The 19,701-nt window shown below is 49.8% G+C and overlaps 1 protein-coding gene across 1 annotated transcript in view; it reads left to right on the top strand.

Moving 5' to 3' along the window:
• The window catches only part of GPC3 (glypican 3), a 141,318-nt gene that overhangs the window by 82,985 nt on the left and 38,632 nt on the right, over positions 1-19,701 (top strand). The window contains exons 4-6 of the mRNA XM_059859511.1: positions 1,911-2,044; positions 4,693-4,818; positions 15,562-15,682. Coding sequence (XP_059715494.1) covers positions 1,911-2,044; positions 4,693-4,818; positions 15,562-15,682 — 381 coding nt within the window. The remainder of the gene's footprint in view (positions 1-1,910; positions 2,045-4,692; positions 4,819-15,561; positions 15,683-19,701) is intronic.

Raw genomic sequence — 19,701 nt, 5'->3', positions numbered from 1 at the left:
CCCTGCCCTGGAGCTTTTGTGTATCTTGGGTTTCCCTGGAGGAGGTTTCATGGCAGGTCTCATCTCTGGCTTGGGCGGAGGAAAAGCCCACAGAGACCCCTGAGCATCCTGACACTGTCCTGCTGCTCTGCCCTTTGCAGGGACAGTGGCACCAGCCAGTATAGAGAGGGCATGGGACATCCAGGCCCTCATGTCCACAGTGGGGGGTCTCAGATCCCAAATCCCTTCTCCAGCTCTCCTGTTGTCCTGTGATTTCCTCCTATTCCTGTCTGCTTGCATCAGGGTCCTACCTGTAAATGTTATGAGTGGGAGGAGTGCTAACAGAAAGCCCAAAAGGCAAAGAAAATAGCCCAAAATGTGATCCATTTTCTGAATCCTTTCCTCCCTCTGTTTTTGAAGCCTGCCAAGTGATTTAGGAAGGGCAGCAGGGCTGATACATTCTTATGCAAAACTTGGTTTTGGCAAAGTAGAAAGCAGGCACAGCCAAGGGAGAACAGAAGGGGAAAAACCAGGTAAGATGCTGCAGAAACTGCTCCCCTGGCAGCTGCAGGAGGAGCTGCTTTGGCAGAGGAAACTGCAGGTGCAGAAGGACTGGTGGCAGCATCTCTTCCCACCATGATGTGAACAGAAACTGCAGTGCCCAGCTCCCAGGAGGTTTCTGTTTTACTCTTTGTTGTACGGCAGCCTGAGCAAACAAACTGTGCTGCTTGTGGTAATGAAAGAGGTGACATTACTAATTTATTTGCCCACCCAAATGTAGGATGTAATAGAACAGAATTAATCTCCTCTCTTTACACATCAGATGCTTGTAGCTTTGGGTGGCAGGTATGCTTTTAACCTCTGGTGTGCAGCTCCCTGGGATTGCCTTGATTCGATGTGGTGTGGAGAAAAATGAGGTGCTGCAAGAAATGGGCATTTTATGGGTGGGTGGTTGGTCCCAGGCCTGAACGTGGGTGGTGGGATGAGGCTCAGAGGATGTGAGGGTGGTGGTAGCTGAGGTGCCTTCGTGGTCCCAGCAATCAGCCAAGCTCCTTTCACAAGCCAGCATGGATGAGTCCTGCAAGAGCAGCACAGAGTGGATCAAAAGGAGACTTTGAGAGTGGCAGTGGTGCCACAGGGGGACAGATGTCCCTTGGCAGTGTCCCAGAGAAGGAAATGGTGGCAAACCCACCCACAGCAGGGACTGCATAGTGGCCTCTGCTGTGTGAGTCTTGGGACAGTGGCCATGCAAGAGAGCTTGAATGAGGTGCCTTGGATTCCTTGCCTCGATGCTGCAGGCAGTTCCCAAATAATCTGTATGCTAATGAGCTAATTTGTGCCATTAGCAGAGCCCTGTTAATCAGGGCCTCCCACAACATGACTGGGCTGTGGCCCCAGTGCTTGCTGTATTTTAGGCCCTGGGTTTTTTAATTAGTAGTGATGTGTATGATGCTCATCCCTGGGCATCTGCTGTGCAGTCTGTGCAGATGATGAGCTACCTCAAGGTGCAGAACCAGAGTTAGGATTTTCCTTCAGAGGTCAGGTGTTTCCTAAAAGTCTGACTAGAGAGCTAGAGTGCAGAGTCTTGAGATGCTGTGGTGTTCAGGAAGGAAGGAGCAGGGAACACCTCAAGCCCTCTCCTGCCAGCCTAAGTTTAACTTGACACAGGAAGATTTGCCTGTCTCACCTGCAGCTCAGGGGTTTTGGTAGCCACAGGGGCACTTCAGTGACATTTTGCCTGAACCTTCCTGCATTCCTTCCACAAAGCCAGGTTGTAACCTTAGGACAGAATTTTGCTTTCAGGTGCTTGCTGAGCTTTGAGCAAGATGGGGAGGACAGGACAATATCAGCTCATGTGCAGGTGCCAGTGTGCATCTCAGCTGATGCCTGCAGTCCCAGCACTTCTCTCACTGCTGTGTTTGTGTTTCCAGATCAGCCGGATGTGTGGCCACGCTCAGCAGAGGCAGACTCGATCAGCCAATTATCCAGAAGACCTTTTCATTGACAAGAAAGTCCTGAAAGTGACTCACGTGGATCAGGAGGAAACTTTGTCGAGCAGGAGGAGGTGAGAATGCTCAGGCTGAGTGTGGTGCCTGCTGGATGGGCTGCAGAAGCAGCCACCAGATGGAATGGCCCTGTGGAAGCAGATGGAAAAGCTCCTTATTTCCCCTACCCATAAATCTGGCTCTGAGCATCAGAGCTGCTCTGTGGCGGGCTCTGAAGTGCAATGAGGCATCCACATGGGTTTTCTCACCTAGTGCACCCAGGTTAATACACCAAATGCCTTGTCTGGGTTTCTTGGGCTCTGTTACAGTGTCTGAAATACTCACAGGTGTAGTTATAGATAGAAATGGTCACTCCAGATTGAATTGTTATGTGTTACACCCTGTGTAGCTAAGAGGAATGCATTTCATGCTTTTTGTGTGGTGTTTTATGGTAGTTCAGAGATGTTAACAGCCTTTTACTGAATATTTTCAAAGGAAGCAGGTGCCTCCACTGCTGGCACTGCACCCTGTGCTTCCTTCCCTGTGTAAGTAAAAGCTGTAATTAAGTGGGCTCACAGTGATGTGTCAGGGAGCAGCATCTCCCCTCTGGATCTGAAAACACACCCAGGATACACAGTGCCTTTTCTCTCTCTTGAATAAAAGAAAAAATCCCTATGGAAGTGAAACAAGCAAGCTGGGCAATTTTTGAGCCTGGCAATAGACTAAGCTGGGTGGATTTCTCTCTGAAGACTAACAGGGCCACATTCTTGATCCTGTTCCCATGAGATACAGCACCAGGGCTCGCATTCCTCCCTTGTCTCAACACGTCGGGGTTGCACAGCCCAGGCTCTGACAGGGATGTCCTTTGAAGACTCTGAAGGCTCATGGAATCTGCTGAATGAATTGCATGGGCTCATACCTGCAGACATGGAGGAGTTCCTCCCTGCCCTGCAGGGAGCTCTGCTCCCCAGGAAAGTTTCCTTCTGCCGGCTCTCCCCAGCTCTGCTGGGGTTTGTGGAAGAGGCACAAGGCATGCCTGGGATGTGAGGAGCTGAGTGCCACGGGCAGTGAGGCTTCTCCTTGGGCTTTGCCATAACTGATGATCCAGGTCTCGCCTCATTTTGGCTTTCCAGGTGGTGTTGGTTGGACCCCCACCCCACTGGTAGTGCAGGAGATGGATGGAGGAGGTGGTTCACACAGGAGGTGACTGCCTGAAGCATCCCTTGGATTTGTGCAGGGGCTGTAGGCTGAACTCCCACCCTTCAGAGGGGCTTTGGCTCATCGGACAAACCTGTGCATTTGCAAGGGCGGTGACAGACGGGTCGGTGCACGGGACGGTGGGTGGTCAGAGGCAGGGACCCCTTGCTGCCCGGGCTGGGGCTGTCCCTGCGGGCTGTGCCAGCCCCCCCACGGCAGGAACGGGCTCCGAGGCAGCGCAGAGCACAGCCCACAGCCGCCTTCTGCTGGTGTCGCCTGCCCCCAGCTGGCTGTCGCGGGCTCTGGCTGGAGAGGGAACCCCACGGCATCCCAAAGCCAGGAGGGATGAGGGAGCTGGACCCCCCTGCACACCAAACTGCTTAAGGCTGCTAGGCAGGGATAACCCCCTGTACAGCTCCCGGGGGATGCCCGAGAGTGCTCCCTGCTCCAGGTGCTGATTCCTCATCATTCCTCCCAGGGAGCAAGGAGGGTGGGCAAAACCCCCTTGCCAAAGGGGGAAATGTGCTGAAACCAAACAAGACGACTGTGAGGCCAAGCCTTACTTCCTCCAGTCCCTGCTATCCATGTTATCTTACTTTTGGTGCTATTTACCTAATTATATCTGCTACTATTCCCTGGTGACAGCTGCTGAGTGTCCCTGAGGGGTCAGACCTGGGCTGGGGGGATGTCACATCCCACTCCAGAGCTTCTGTCACCTCTCTGGAAGCATCAGGGATCCCATGGTCAGCCTGTGTTCTGGCCCTCTGGTGACCAGCTGGAGATCCTTGTTGCTGGGAAGGAAGGGCACAGGGCTGGGAGGCAGCCTGATTCACATCCCCTCTGTTGGTGCAAGCACTGCTCCTGCAGCTCCTCCTGCCTTCCTGCAGCAGAGCCATTCTGATGATGTCACCTGCACCTCTCAATGCAGACTGTGACCCCAGGGCCAACCCAGTGCATCCCTTGAAATCCTGTCCTTTTGATGGGGCAGCATGAAACACAGTCTTAGCCATGTGTGCGGGTCTGTGCTGAGGATGTCAGCTCTGGTCTGCCACCAAAAATGCCACCTGCCCTGGCAGCAATGCTGGATGGCCAATGTCAGCCAGAAAAAGCCCCTGAAGAGCCTCTGTTGCCTTCTGCAAAGCAGAGGGGTCACTAAAGCCTGAGCCCTTGCTGCTCAGGTGTACCCCATGGATGTGTGGCCTGAGCCAGTGGCACCTTTCCTTAGGTGCTGTGAGAGTGCAGACTGTGTCTGACTTTTGCCTGCTGCAAAGTTGGGCTGAGCTTCTGCTGCCCCCACATCCCTCCCCATCACCAGCAGTTTTGATCTGGGAAACATGGGCTCAGCCTTTGACTGAATAACATCAAAGAAAAATAGAAAAAGCCGCTTTGGTTTGGAAATAAAACTGATGCTTTGTGGTTTGTCTGCACCTAGCTGCTTTAGTGTTGTGTTTGTGTGGCTGCCTTCACTGGTTAAAATGCACCAACCTCCTCTTCTCTTAACTGAGCACCCTTTTCTCTCCCTTTCTTCCAGGGAACTAATTGCAAAGCTGAAGTCCCACAGCAGTTTTTACAGCAGCTTGCCAGAGTACATCTGCAACCACAGCTCTGCTGTTCAGAATGACACCCTTTGCTGGAACGGACAAGAAGTCGTGGAGAGGTGAATCACATCTCCCTTGCCCTCCTTCTCCTCCCTTGCCCTCCTCCTCCTCCTTCTCCTGCTCATCTTTTGTTGACCAGGCACAGGAGCAGTCTGAGCAGGGCATGACTTGCTCCCTGGGGTCTTTGTGCAGAGCAGGAGTCCAGCTGTGCTGCAGCTCAGACGGATGTGTGAGGTCTGCACAGATACAAGTGGTTGTGTGCTGCCCTCCACTGAATTTTCTGCATAGTGAAAGCTCTGCATCCGTGATGGGATTGGGTCAGGGTGGGCCAGAGACAGGGGAGCAGCAGCAGTTGGACACTGCTCCCACAGGGGAGTGCCCCACACTCCTCTGGAGCAGCAGCAAGGGTGCTGTCCCCATGCACTGCAGGGCCTGGGGATGTCTCCAGCCAGGCTTGGTGCCCTGATAACAGGACAGCGTGGTTGGCATCCCCTGCCCCACCCAGGGAGGGCCAAGGAAGACTCCCTTGTTGAATTTCTCCTTGCTGTGGCTCTCAGCTGGAGGAGGTGAGGACCACTGAACTCTGGTGGTGCCCCTGCTGCCCTCTGACCACCTTCCCACCACTGAGTCCTGGCTGTCCTCTCTGCATGGAGCCATTCCCACCCAGGTCCAGCTTGTGCTGTGGCTGCTTTGCTCTGCCCCACTCACCATTTCAGAGGATATACTGGTGATAATTGAGGTTAACAGAGGCAGGCACGTGCAGGATTCATACCATAAAGAGTGTTAAGAGAAATGGAGATTTTTCTTGCTAAAAATGCCCCTTGGGAATGTTAAATAATGTGGAAATAGAACTTGGAAATGTTTTTTTATAATTATACATAAATCTCCTCTAATCAGCCTACTTTGCAAAGCATCCTTTGCTATTAAGTATTTTGCATAAGTGAAGAAATAGAAATAAGATCAGGAAGTGGTGAAATGTTGAGATATTAATTATGACTTCTTGATCAGTAACTTCAGGTGGTAATTAGCCTGTACTTGCAATACTGACCTGAAACACTGAATAGACCAAAATAGCATCAATCTCTATTAAAAAAAAAAAAAAGACTCAACATCTAAGATCACAGGCTTAGTAAAATGTACTTAGGTGGCCTGAGGAGAAATGTGTCCTCTATTGGTACTTATTTCTGGGAAATCTTGGGTTTCCATGCCTGAGACATTCAGTTAGAAAGAAAAAGATTATTTCAATATTATCTCACTGATTGTTAATTAAAACTTCTAAAGCAGGGCTATAAACACTGCAGCTCTGGAGAGGGAGAGCTGGGGTGAGGTCTTGGCGTACAACAATTCACTGGGGTCACAGCCACTGGCCTTGGTCTGGGTCCTGCTGACATCAGCTGGGTGAAGTGGTGGCAGTGGAAGGGTGTTGAGTCCAGATCCTCCTGCAAATGTAAATTCAGAGCTATCTGCAGATCCAGCATGACTTCAGGTGACAGATGGCCTTCAGCTTTCTGCTAAGAACACCAGGGGACCATCATGGGCACAGTATGGCGCGTCCTGTAGGTGCCATGGCATGCAGGGGGCAAGGCAGGAGAGGATGAAGTCTGTGTGCATGAAGGGGGCACCAAGATTTCAGCCCCTGGCTGCTGAGTTAAGGAATAAATCCTCTGCTGCACTTGAAGAGCCTGTGCCTCTCCACTCCTCTCCTTGCCCCCTCTGACCTGTTGCACAGGTATCACCACCTCTGCCAGCTCCTATGAAATATTAGAAACAGTTCCCTTACAGATATTAAGAGATTTTTGCTGTGAGCAGGGAGACTTCAGCTAAATAAAGCTGAGCTAAGATAATGGTCAAGGGTGCTCTTCTCCCAGGACCCACTTGCAGAATGTTTAAAATAGAAAGATGCAGTTAAAATGTAGTTAAAATTATCTCTACTGGCTGCTTTATGTGCTTTGACTTCCCAGCTTGGCATCTCTCTCAGAGTGTCTGGGAGGATTCCTGAAAATCAGGAGCATGTAAGGTAACAGTGCTGGAGTACCCCAAGCTGCCAGTTCCTTTATTTCAGTGTTTTCCCCAAGAGGGAGCCAAGCATCTGCTCATGGTGTAGCAGCTCTTACTCGAGCTATTCTGAGAATTTGTGTTATGTACTGGAGGAATTATCATCTCCTGCTGGGCTGGTGTGTGTCTGTTGGTGATTAGACTCCATCTTGCCACTTTTTGCAAGAAATCTGATGTGTTTTGAATACCTAGTATTAATTTCAGGGTGCTGTCCTGGTGCTTCTCCCACATATGTGGTGCCTGCCAGGATGGAGGAGACATGGTGGGATGGTTCCTGTGGCTGGAAGGGCACAGCTCTGTGAAAGGACAAGCAGGGGAGGCAAGGATGGGGTGTTTATGTCCAGCTGGAGTGCCTGGGGTTCCACCTGGGGATAGATAGGGAACTGACCAAGGGCTTTGGGGTCAGGATTAAAGGGAGGGCAGAGACAAGTGATGTTATAGTCTAGCTCTGCTTCAGGCCATCCCACCTGGCAGACTGGGTGGATGAGACCCTTTGTAGACAGACAGGAGCAGCCTTATGTTCACAAGCCCTGGCCCTCATGAGTGACTTCAACCCTGGTCTCTGTTGGAGGGACAGCATAGCAGGGCATAAGCAATCCCTGGGTCCCTGGATAAACTAGAAAGCTCCTGCTGAATCTGCTGGTCAGATGGAGACCAGGGCAGAGCAGTGGCTGGCTGGATTCTATGCTTCCATGTGTTTCCATGCCTGGTGCTGTGTGGGCAGTGGATGAAGCTGTTTGAGCATTGTTGGGTCTGTAAGGTCAGTGTGAGCATCTGTATGAGCATGTCCAGGATTTGATTGTGTTCCTGTAGGGATTGTGGCTATTTACCTCTGGCATTTCTAATGTAGTACCTGAGTGTCCATTAAGCTAGAATAGAGCCCTACTGATTTATCTCTTTCCAGACCTCCCTGTCTCGACAGAATTTGTTAGTTATTCTAAGTCCTTTTCCTATAACATGTTAAATCAAGCCTGGAATAGCAATTTCACAGCCCTTGCCAGTGCACCCAAGGACTTGATAATACCAGCAAAGTGTGTCCTGTCATTTGATGCAAACAGTCCCTTCTGCACTCTGCAGTCCCCTCCTGTGGTTTTTCTGGCTTGGTATTTGCTCTGTCCTGTTTATCCCAGTGCTCTGTTACCCACAGGTAATGAGAGTTTCTCTCCTCCCCATGGACTGGATGTGCTCAATGTATTTCCACTGGGTCTCACTTCCCAGTTTGAGCCTTGAACCATCCTCTGCTTCCTCCTTACTCTTAAGCCCCTCTCAGTTGGGGGCTCCAGTGCAAAGCAGCAGGCTGGAGTATTTTATCCTGCTTTTAATCCCTCAGGTTTTTTTTAACTGAATCTTACTTTGGGACCCTTTGTGATCATTTGCTTCTCCACGTTGGACCATCTGATGGCAAGAATTCATCTTCCTTCCCAAGGTTTGACCTGTGGGTTAATAGTTTGATTGCCAGCCCTACTGTGGATTTAGGGACATGGTGCCTCAAAATGACTGCTTGCAAACAGTGGTAACCACACAGGAAAGGCTGATTTTTCCGTAATGCAGAACAGTGCCTTGTGTCTTTTGCTGTGCTTTTGCATGGTTGAAGAACATAAGCCAAAGTGGGAAGAAAAAATAAAAGGCAACACATTCCTGCTTTTCACACTTTTCAGAGTGTGTAAAAACACACTGTGCTTTTATGGGACACCACAAAGGCAAAAGCCACAAGCGGCACATTTCACCACTTGCAAGGAGCTTGCTGAGGGTCCCAGTGCTTGGTGTTTGTGGTAGCTGGAGACCAGACCTGCTGGATCTGTCTCTGTGCATCCCTGTGCACCCCTTTGCAGCTTTCCTGGGCTCAGTTCCAGGCACTTCCCTGAGACACACGTGTAGGCACGGTGGGTGTGCAACAGCTTAACCCTGCCTGGGTGAGGGTTCCTGTGATGCCCTTCCTTTGCTCTGTCTTTGTGCCCCATCCTCTCACCAGACCTCCTGCTGGTGCTGTTAGGTGGTGAAATGTTGTCCTGCCTCTCTTATCCTTATCTCCATCCTAAGTAGGGAAAAAACAGAGGTTGATTCTTATCACCAAGTCCTGGCTGAGTAATTAGCTCATTGAAAGCCTTCAGCTTAAGTCAAGTCGGTGTTGAGACACCAAACTCACCTCAGTTCCTATGGGAGCTGGAATCTGAAAGGTGATTCGAACTTTATATATAGTCTCAGGGTTTTGCAGCATTTAATACTAAAAGCCTATTAAATCTAGATTCTCAGAGTTTAGTAATCTGCTTACATGAGTATATTCTTTTGAAGCTGTTCTGAACAGACTGACAGCAACATCTGCCCACTGCAAAACTTGTAAGCACATTAAGCCTCACTGTTAGATTCTGCCATTTCCAAATTTCTCCAGACAAACGTGTACATTAATCTAAATCATCAGCATAACTCTTGTTTTCTTTGTACCAATTCAAAATTAATATATTTTTAGCACCTTGCCAGATTCTCTTCTTCAAGCTAGAGGTCTCATATTTCCCTGCTGTTGCCAGCGTACTGTGGTTTGTTTTAATCACACAAATCATAAACAATGAAAGCACAATTGGAAGCAAGACAGAAAAATGAGATTCTGTAATTGGAACAAAGGAAATTCCATGCCAGCAATAACCCTTTAGTTCATGAACGGTTTGGTTATTTCTGGCAGTGCTGCAAAATATCTGATCCAATGGAATCCCCAAAGAGGGGGCTGTATAACTTTTCAAGCCCATAAAACACAGCTTTGTAGCAAGTATAAGCTATAATGAAAGGATAGTAGGCAAATTCAGTGGGTTATTGAGTGGCTGTGATAATTTCCAGAATATTTCAGAAAAGAAGATAATGAATCTTCCTCTATCCTGCTGCTTGGTCTCAGGTTTAGCCAATTTTTCCATAATCTATTTGTCTTGAACTGAAATAAGAGTAGAGGGAGACTTCAGGCTATCACCTCCCATTGTTTTGTTATGAATATTACAGTTTTTGCTGCTCCTTCTGAAGTCCCAGCTCCCAGAGCCAGGTGATTACCTGAGACCCCAGGTTTATGACCAAGCCATCACCTGCAGCTCTCTCACTGGCTGTAGAGCTTTGTGTGGGGCAGTTGGGAAGGAGCAGCACTTCTCTTGGCAGGGAACTGACACAGCAGGATCCTAGGGGGCTCTCAGAGGCTTCCAGGTGTTGATATTTGGAAATCCAGCAGAAAATGGTTCCTTTTTAGTTAGGTGAGAACACTCCCCACTGAGAGTGTTGGATCCTCCTGGCTGCTTTTGAAGCAGCTTGTTTGGAGCTGCTGGTGGTGTAAATTGGCTGCGGCATCAGGAGCTCTGCAGAGGCTGCAAGGACTTTCTGCAGGCAAGCAAACAAAGCCAGGAAGGACCTGAGAGCCATACACCCCACCTCTCCCCTGCTTCTTGCACTCCCATGAAACAGATGCCTGCATGTGACCATGGGATAGTGGGGACACACACCCCATATGGAAGAGAAGAGCTGGGGTGGACCTGCACCCCACACCAGCCATGTCTGGGATGGGGTGGGGCTGACCAGATGTCTCTGGACCGTCTGTCTGCAGAGAGGAAACTGTCAGGGAAAGAATTGTCACCTCTTCTTGGAGGCTTGTGGGCACCTCCAGGAGTTACACTCTGCAGGGCAGGATGTAAGGAAACAGGGGGTGGAAACAGCTTTTCAAATCTCTTGGCCCCCACTGCTGATGTGACACTGAGGTTGTCTCACTAAACCAGAAATTAGCAGGGTCAGAGAGTAAAATGTTCAGTGGCTTCACCACTGTACCCACCTTTTCTGAGCCATGAAAACCAGCTGGAGGTAAGGGCTGGGTTCATGGAAAGGTGGGGGGTGGCAGAACTTTTCTTCCCTTTCTCCCCTTTTTCATTTCTTTTGCCTCCTCTGTGGTAAGGACTCAATGTCAGCAGTCCACATGATCTGTAGTAAGTCATATTTTGAAATGCAGAGCAGCTTTGGGGGTCTGGGGGAATGTTGCTCTCTCCAACTCGGTTACTAACTCTTGTGCAGTGAAACCTCTGTGTTGTGTTGTGTCTGTGTTGTGTTTGTCCCCCACCCACTCTCTCTGACAGGTGTAATTCAGTGAGCACAGCAGAGAGAGAGCCTGTGAGGGTTACTGTGCTATTTAAATTGAAGATACATTTGAATAAATAATTTGCAGCTGGAAGGCAGGCATGAATTAATTGTTATTTGAATGACATACTTTCCTTTCCTCTTTCTAAAAGGTGTAATTCTTTATGTTTGACTTTCAGGATTACTTTCTTTAAATCACTTGTCAGGCATTGCAGTAACTCACCTCAAAGCCGAGTAGGATGAACACACATCTTACACTCATTGCCATGTATTTAAATAACATTTGTCACCTTGTCTTCTTTGCTCTGAAATGAAAGCTTGGAATGAGCTGCACTTGGGCTGGAAAGACCAAACATTCACAGGAGACATTTGTGGATGGTGGAGAGGAAAGGAAAGGGAAATCTCTCAATTTGACAGCATACTTGGGCATGTATGTCTGGTGGATGAGATTCCTTTAAGCAGGAAGGGTCTGCAGTTGTACTCTTCTCACAGAGAACTTCAGATTATTGGTGTTTTCATGAGGTGGTTGTCTTTAAAGTCATTTTTAATGAGGGCTGCTTATCAGCACATTTAACAATATGACATTTGTGTTTGGAAAATACCACATCCCCAGCAAGAGCCCATACCCAGGGAGCCCAGGCAAGGAGATGCTGCTGACTGACGTTGAGACACGTCAAAGAGAAAAGTATTTTGGGCTTTGCCTGTGAAGTGTGAGCCAGGCCATGCTCATGTTGCAACACTGATACCCCTTCAGCACAGAGACCCCCAGGGACCAGGGCGGGGGCCTTTATCCTCTGTGCATATTTGCTGTTCCATGCTGGTATCAGTCCCCATGGCAGAGGCACGAGATGGGTTTCAAGAAGTGGCACAAGTGTCCTGCAGAAGGGGCTGTTTTACTGGCATGAGCTGGAAGCAGCTTGGGATGGCTCAGAGATTTCTCTTTTTCTGCACTGATTGGAGAATATGGGAGCAAAGTGGTGCTTTGGCTTTTTTGCCTGTGAGCCCACCAACCCTTCAGCTTGGGGGGGATGCAGAGGAGGCTGCAAGGGTGCTGTCCTGGGACCTCCAGCTTGTTGGGGTCTGCAAAGGCATCTCTCTGCCATATTAAGGCCAGGCTGCTTGGCCTGGGCTGCAGGGAGGGGTGCCAGCTGTCTTTTCCAGCTTCTCTGGCATTTCAAGAATGCAGGTTGCTCACTGAAGCTGCATTTCAAAGCTTTTAACCCTTTGGTTGGCTGCATCCCACATGCCTGAATGTGGCCACTCCAGGCTGGTGCTGGGGCAGAGGGTGGCACAGCTGAGGGGAGCTGGTGCCCCTTTTGTACCTGAGCACACCAGGAGGTCTCAGCTTGGAGGAAGTGTCCCCCAAAGCACCCAAGTCACACAGGACCATGTCTCTGCCTGGTGGGGTGTAGCAGGTCCCCATGCATCTCCTTTTTTGCAGTTCATGCTCAAAGATGGGCAGCTCTGGGCCCATTGCCTTGCTGCTTCAAATGGCTTGTGTAATAGTGCAAATGGTTCATTTTGGGTCGGGTACACACCCTTGTATCTGGCCAGGTGGGAAGCACCAGGAGGTGACCCTCCATTTCTCCAACAACACTGTTTTAGGGAGAAATCCCTCTGCTAATGCTTTCAGGTTTGCTTCCTTCTCTAGTAGACTTTTTCCCCTGAGAAGGCTGATCTGAGGTCCTCACAACCCCAGCAGAACCTTCTGGAGAGCAGTTTCAGTCTCTGGACGTGGAGTTCCAGTATAGTATTGCTGTAGTACTGTGTTCCTCCCTCCTGTACTACTTTGTGTAGGCTTCAGAAATCCTCTCTGGCAGCTGCTGCATGGATTTCAGAAGGGATTTCGCCCACTCAAACCCAAGCTATTGTGTTTGTTTGTATAAAACTGTTTAGGAGAGAGATTGTATTAATTTAGGGATGCACCAAGTGGGCTTGGTTCTGCTCTTGCTAAAACCTGTGTGAGTTTCCTGATTAAATCTCTGAAACCACAGGAGACCTTTCAGCAATGTACTTCTGAGTTCCACCAGGGTTTTGAATTAAATTCACAGTGACACCAAAGCCAGGAATTTCTTTGTCATCTTTAAACTCGGGCGTGCTGTGGATGTTTACGTCCAGTCTCCAGATGTGTTTGCCAGGTGGGCACGGTGGCATTAAGTGGCTGTGTGACAAATCAGCAGCAGGATTGATGGCTCAGTGCTCCATCTCTCTGCAGAAAGCTCAGCCCCAGTTTCAGCAGCGCCGGGCAGGTCTGTGCCTGCGGCAGCAGCCTCTTCCCACGAGATGGTGCTCGGGGCATGCAGGGCTGTGCCAGGGGCATGGGCAGCTGCAGCCTGGCCCAGCCTGGCCCCCTTCTCCCCATCACTCAGCCTACACCCACCCTCCAACTGCACCTGGGAGGGCTTTTCTGGCCTGGGAGCCAGTGTTTCTCAGGTATAGCCGTGTTTTGTGCCTCCCAGGATAAGGTAACTATTAAAAAAAGGTGTTTTGCAAAATGCTGAGTCCTGACGGGAGGCCCCAGGGACAGGGTGTTGGGGTCAGAGCTGGAGCTGTGCTGGTGCTAAAGTGCAGGGGTGGGATGGCTCTGCAGGCAGCTGGGGCTTGGGAGAGCCAAGCTGATGAATCTGTGATGCCTGTACCTGGAAAAGCTGCTATTGCATGGAAAAGGAATATATATACACAGGAGTGTGCTCCTGTGCTGTAAGCACAAACACCTCCTTTCTCCTGTCCTTGTTCCTGTGTCATCTCTTCAGTGCAGCATCTTGCAGGGTTGCCAGCCATTAATGGAGATGCATGTGGGGAATGCCTTGTGTTGGGGACCCAGCTGGAGGTGCAGAGAGCTCCTGTACATGGAACTCCTGCTCTGAGATCGCCTTGGAGTGGGAATCTGCCTCAGTTCTGTAATTAAACGATGTATTTCAGGTCAGGGCAGATTGCTACTGCCCCAGTATAGATCTGGGGTTGTCTTTGCATTCCCACGTGTCTGAGTAGATCTCTTCCTCTAGTTTAGAGTTTAAGCAGAGTTTAATCCAAGCCCCTGAGTATCCCCAAGCCCCTCAGTGTGCCCTGATAGCTCTTGTGGCCAAATGTCCACATGCCTCTTGCTTTCCACCCTAGCAAAGCATCCTCCCTGAGCTGGCCCCACCATCCCTCCTGTCTCCCTCCTCTTCTTTAAAAGCCTGCTCAAGTCCCACTTTCTCCCCAAAACCCGTTTGAAATGGGCTGACTGATTGCCTGAGCTTGCCTGGCAGTGTGAGGATGGAAGATTAGCTGGGCAGGGGAGCAGGGAGCTGACAGACAGGGAGGCAGCCACTAGGACTGGTGCTGGGAGCTGGGTGAAAACATGATGTGTAGGAGATGAATGCAGGAAGGAAAATTCATGGTGTTTACCCATGGCACTGGAAAAACAGATGTACAGTAAAGCAGACTGGTGCTGGTGTTATCTCGGTGATCTCACTTTCAGAGGCTGTGCCTGGGTTTGGTAGTGCCTGTTCTGGCTGCCAGGTTTTGGAGATGAGGACTTGTTTGGTGCTTGCAGAGCAGCACAGCCCATCACTGGGCTGTGGTGAATGCAGCAGCCCAGAGCTCCAGAAGGCCCTGGTGTGCTCCGTGCCACTGCTGGGGCTGCCAGCAGGCAGAGGTGGCAGCTGATGGCTCTGGCCCAAACCTGAGTTTGAGTTTGGTGCTTGTCTTGTGCTGGAGCATCATCAGCTGTTACCCAGGTCCTGAGTGTAGGGACATGTTCCTCTGAAGACAAGTGTGCAGCAGGTCTGTCCCTCTTCCCCACTCTGGTAAACTTTCCCATTCCATAAATCCTGCAGCAAGTGAATGCATATTTCTTTTCTAAGTGCTGATGAAAAAGCTGAGGGCAGCTTGGCTGCCCTCCTTTGCAGAGCTGCCCTGGCAGTTTAGTCTGTGGGGGCTTTGCTGGCTCTCATGGTGCCTGTATAAATCAGGATAGCCTGTGGTGCAGAGCCCAGCACTGTACCAAAGTCAAGGTACGTTCTGTCTGAGCAGTTACTTTGATCCCTAAGGCTGGATCTCATCAAAGACTGAAATCAGGATTGTTTGACAACACCTATTTTCCATTAGCAATGTTGACAGCATTAATTATATTCTGATGCTTTAATTCTTTATTACTGAAATCACACATCAGTGATAGTCATTATTTTGCAAGGGGGTTGATGTTATGCTAATCAGCTTGCAGTTAACTGGGTCATCCCACTCATTTTTTTGGCTGTGGGCACAACACTACTGCTCTTGTACTGGAGTCTCTGTGGTCTGCCAAGATTTATTTTAAACAAACATGAGCAAGCCAGAATTTCTGAGCCAGCTTTTTTAGGACTCTTGGGTGCAAGTTATGTGAAAATATTTATCTCTATTGTATACTGTTTAACATCTTCCTTGGTTACTAATGGACTGGAAAGGACTTCATTGTCCTCAAGTGATACAACTACATCATCTTGCAAAGCCAGAGCAAAAATGTTTATGGGAATCTTCTGTCCTTTCTTTGTCATTATTAACTGTCTTGTGCTCTCTGTTTTGGAAAGGGCTGGTGCCTGTCTTGGGATTTCTTAGTTTGTGCTGAACTTTAAAGATCTCCTCTCTCTTGGCCCATCACATCGTGGTCTTCTGTGTTCTCATTCCTACAGGTACAGTCCCCAGATCACAAGGAATGGAGCAAAAGCCCAGGCTGGCAACCATGAGGTGAAGGTGAAAGGTCTGGAGCCAGTGATCAGCCAGATTATTGACAAGCTGAAACACATCAACCAGGTTTGTGGCAGACATGCCAGCAGGGGTGTCTCAGTGGGCAGTTTCCAAACCAGTTCAGCCTCCCCTGCACTCTCAAACAGACATCCTGGGTGTCTCCATCTGCAGCAGCAGCCCTGGCAGCCCTGTGTGCAGAGCTGGTGCCACCCTTGCCCTGCACAGCACCAGGCCCTCAGGGCACACGTGGCCAGTCCTGTTGGATGCCTGCTGCTGTGGTTCTGCATGGTGCAGCCTCCCAGCACTCAGCCTGTGCCTGGCTCGTGTCTGGATGCATGGCTGCAGTACAGGAATGCTTCTGCTGGGCATCCATGCCCTCAGCAGTGGAGGTCCAGGAAAGATGGAGCTGATGGGGTGCCCTTGAGCATGATGTGCTGGCAGGGAGTCATGTGGCACATACCTGATGTCCCCTCTGGTTGGAGGAGTTCCTCTTGGTGTTGCTCATGGCTGGCAAGAAGGGTCACTTTTTTCTTTGCTGTATCTCCCTGAGCATTCTCTCCCAGTCAGTAATGGGGCAAGTTTCTGTTGAGTGGGGAAATGGCAGAGCTGGATGAGATCCTCTCTGCTGGGGAGGAAGTTTCCTTCCCACTGCCTCAGACCTGGCCTCCTTCCTGGGACAAGCAGTGTCTTGTCTCTGCCCATTATGCCATGCCAGGTTAGGCCTGAGAACCAGCTCTGCTGCTGCCAGGGGATTAGGTGGCAGCTCTGCCAGGGGATTAGGTGGCAGCTCTGCCAGGGGATTAGGTGGCAGCTCTGCCAGGGGATTGGTGGCAGTTCTGCCAGGGGATTGGTGGCAGCTCTGCCAGGGGATTGGTGGCAGCTCTGCCAGGGGATTAGGTGGCACTCTGCAGGGTGTTCAGCTTGTGGCTGAGCCTCCCCTGCGCTGCCTTAGGCCAGCTGGGCTGGGGTCTGGCTCTGGACTCTGCTCTAGCCTGTGTGTCACTGTGTGGATGTCACAGGAGCTCAGAGGTGTTTCTCACAGGCTGATAGGGAGAGGCTGGGCTCGCTGCTTTGCCAGGACAGCCCTGGGACCTCACAGGGCAAATCCTCAGGTGCTAATGCTGGTAACACAGCTGAGCTGCCTGTCTCTCCTCAGGGAGCTCTTCCCAGAGGGGACCTTGCCCACGAAGCTCTGGGTAGGGGTGGGTTCCTGGGGTTAAGCCCAGCTTTGCTTCCCAGCCCGGTGGGCTGTGAGGGCGGCTCTCTTTGGAGCTGCTGGCTTAGCAACTTTTCTGCTAACCTCTGCTTTCCTGCCAGGAGACTGCCAGGGACTGTTTTCACAGCCATTCCTGTTTAACCTCCGAGGCAGGCATGCCTCATTAGGTGCTGTCTGGGAGCAGGATGCAGCCAGGACTCGGGGTCCCCAGGAGCACCCCAGAAAGCAGGAGCTGCCATGGGCAGTGGCCCTACAGCCTGCTCTGCCTTCCCACACGCTCCCTGTGCCATCTGCCAACAGCCCATAATTATTAGAAGGGGAAAAGCGGGGGGAATAGCATAATCAGCTCCCTATTAAATGGGGTAGAGGGCAGGCTTCAACCTGCAGGTGATAATGATATTTTGCCATTCACAGTGAGAAAGTTGCAGTGAACAAAACATGGTTATTATGTACTTGAAACTGCTGACATAAAGTGGTTGTGAAATGCTGGCTGCCAGACTGGGTCAAGTTAGGTCTTTGCTGAACAGCTTGGGCTTCTGAGGAGTGGAGGTCTGGAGTGGGAGACCCTGGGTAAACACTGCTGTGCTCAGCTCAGCTGTTTGCAGCAGCAGAGTGTCTCTGTCAGCTGCTGCCCAGAGAAGAATTGTGGTGAGGGGTGAATATGGTCAGCTCAGTCACAGCCTCTTACGGTGCTTCCCCCCTCCTCAGCTTGCAGTGTCAGGTTGGAATGTGTGATGGGGGGCAAGTAAGCTGTTTTGGTTTGAGCAGCATAAATGTAAGAGCCTGAAAAATGTCAAACCCTCTGGTAAAGCTGTGTTTGAGAAAGGGGAGGAACTGAAAATAAAATCAGGAGAAAATGGGAAGTGATTAGTGCAAATTAATTATGAAGCTTGCTCAGAGAAGCTGCAGCTGCCCCATTCCTGCAAGTGTTGATGGCCAGGCTGGATGGGGCTTGGAGGAAACTGGTCTAAGGAAGGTGTCCCTGCCCATGGCAGGGGATTGGAACTACATGATCTGTAAGATCCCTTCCCACCCACACCAACCTGTAATCTGTGGTATGATTCTATTCCTGTGGAGGGTCTGTAGTCAATGGTCAGTAGCTTATATACTAGGAAAGTAACTGTGGTGGTTACTTAAATTTGGGATTTGGGGGGTCAGAGCTTACCATCACACTTATTTTCTTGGCTGAAGGAAGTTTTGAGCTCTCTTTCACATCTGGAATGCATCTTGATTGCCAAAGAGTATTAAATGTGTAAGGAACAGCAGCTCTGGATGAATTACAGTTCTGTCTTTCAGGTGTTGGCTTCAGATTCGGAAAGCAGTGGGAACTCCTGAGCTGGAGAGGGTTGAAAATCTCCTTATCCACCAAGCTCAAGCCAACAGGGGCTTTTAAGGATTTTCAGACATCCAGGATCTTTTGGAGAAAAGACCATCTTTGTGGTGCTCAGAGCTGTAAACTGGATTCCCATGTGACTACCTTTAAATTATGACTCTTGTACAATGTTGTGGCTTCTTCCCAGTGCCTTGTGTTGGAGATACAGCCTGGATTTTGTGGGTGTGGGCAGGTTCAGGAACCATGCTGTTTGGTTCAATTTTCATAAAGGTCCACAGCTTTTACTTTTACTTGGAGATTTTAGCTAAATAACTGTAATTTGCTGATGACTTCACCTTTATTCCAGGATGCTGCTGCTGCTGGAAGTGTCTGTTCTTTCAGTGTTGTGTGTACAAATTGTGCTTGCTCTTTAGTTCGTGTCTTCTCAAAGCTAATTTGGGTAAATGTACACACATTCACATGAGAAATTCTCATGAAATGTTTGCAGTTTGAAATGAAAATGAGGTTTGTGCATTAGAATTAAACCCATGGGGATTGAAGGAAGTAGAGAAAACCTAACCCAGAGAAAAGGGGAAGGGAAAGTGCCCCAGACTGTATTTTTTTTTTGCTTTGAGCACCTTTGAGCATTTATTTATTTATAAATAAATGAATGAATTAAACACAGTGCCTGGGCTGTGTGCTGTCTCAAGGCAGCCCTTTCTGGATGAGTCCCCCTCAGTGCTGCCTATTCATCACATCAGTCCATTTTTGTTTCACCCAGATGTGTGATTGTGGCTGATGCTATTTTTGTGTATTGGTGGGTGAGATGCTTTATTATTGCCATATTGGAATTTTTTCCCCCCCAGTTCTGTTAGATGTCTACCGAGTTTTGATTTGAGTTATTTTTGTTGTGTGCCCAGAGGCATGAACAGCCCATCCATAAATATTAGCATTGTTATCTCAGCTGGGAGGCTAAGGGTCACCTTCAGGAAAATGAGTTGGAATTGCTTCCTAACTTTTATTTCCCAGAGTGGATGGGGTCTGTTTCTAGCTAGAAGGGTTTCACTCATCCCTTGAGTGAAACTATATAGAAACTGAAGGGTTATTCAGTGTCAGCACAGGGTCTGGCTCAGATTTTCTGTGGCTTGGTGACATCCCCAGGCAGAAAGCTGTGTGCAGGGTGAGCCATTTCCTCTGGTCACTCCATTTTCCTCCACGTCTGAGTGGCTGACAGATGGTTCTGAGCTCCAGGTTCTAACAGCCATGCATGGAGCTGGGAGCTGTGGTGTCACCTGTCCCACGTCCTGGGAGCCCTGCCACCCTGGTGACCTCCTGTTGTCATCCTCCTCCACCCAGGCTCTGGAGAGAGGCCCTGAGTGATGCTGCTGTAAGGATGCAGCAGGCATCCGTGGTACCAGCCTGGCTGATGTGACACTCCTGGTCCTCCCTCCTGTCCCTGTCTGTCCTGAAGTGACTTTTATGTCCTTTGCAGTGCCTCTGGGGCTCTGGCAGTGTTCCAGCAGATGTTTTACTTCATCCTAAATGCCATTACCTCTT

Source organism: Haemorhous mexicanus, chromosome 14, assembly GCF_027477595.1.
Source record: "Haemorhous mexicanus isolate bHaeMex1 chromosome 14, bHaeMex1.pri, whole genome shotgun sequence".
NCBI lineage: Eukaryota > Metazoa > Chordata > Aves > Passeriformes > Fringillidae > Haemorhous > Haemorhous mexicanus.
The sequence above is the reverse complement of the archived record's forward strand: the minus strand, read 5'-3'. Positions and strand labels throughout refer to the sequence as shown.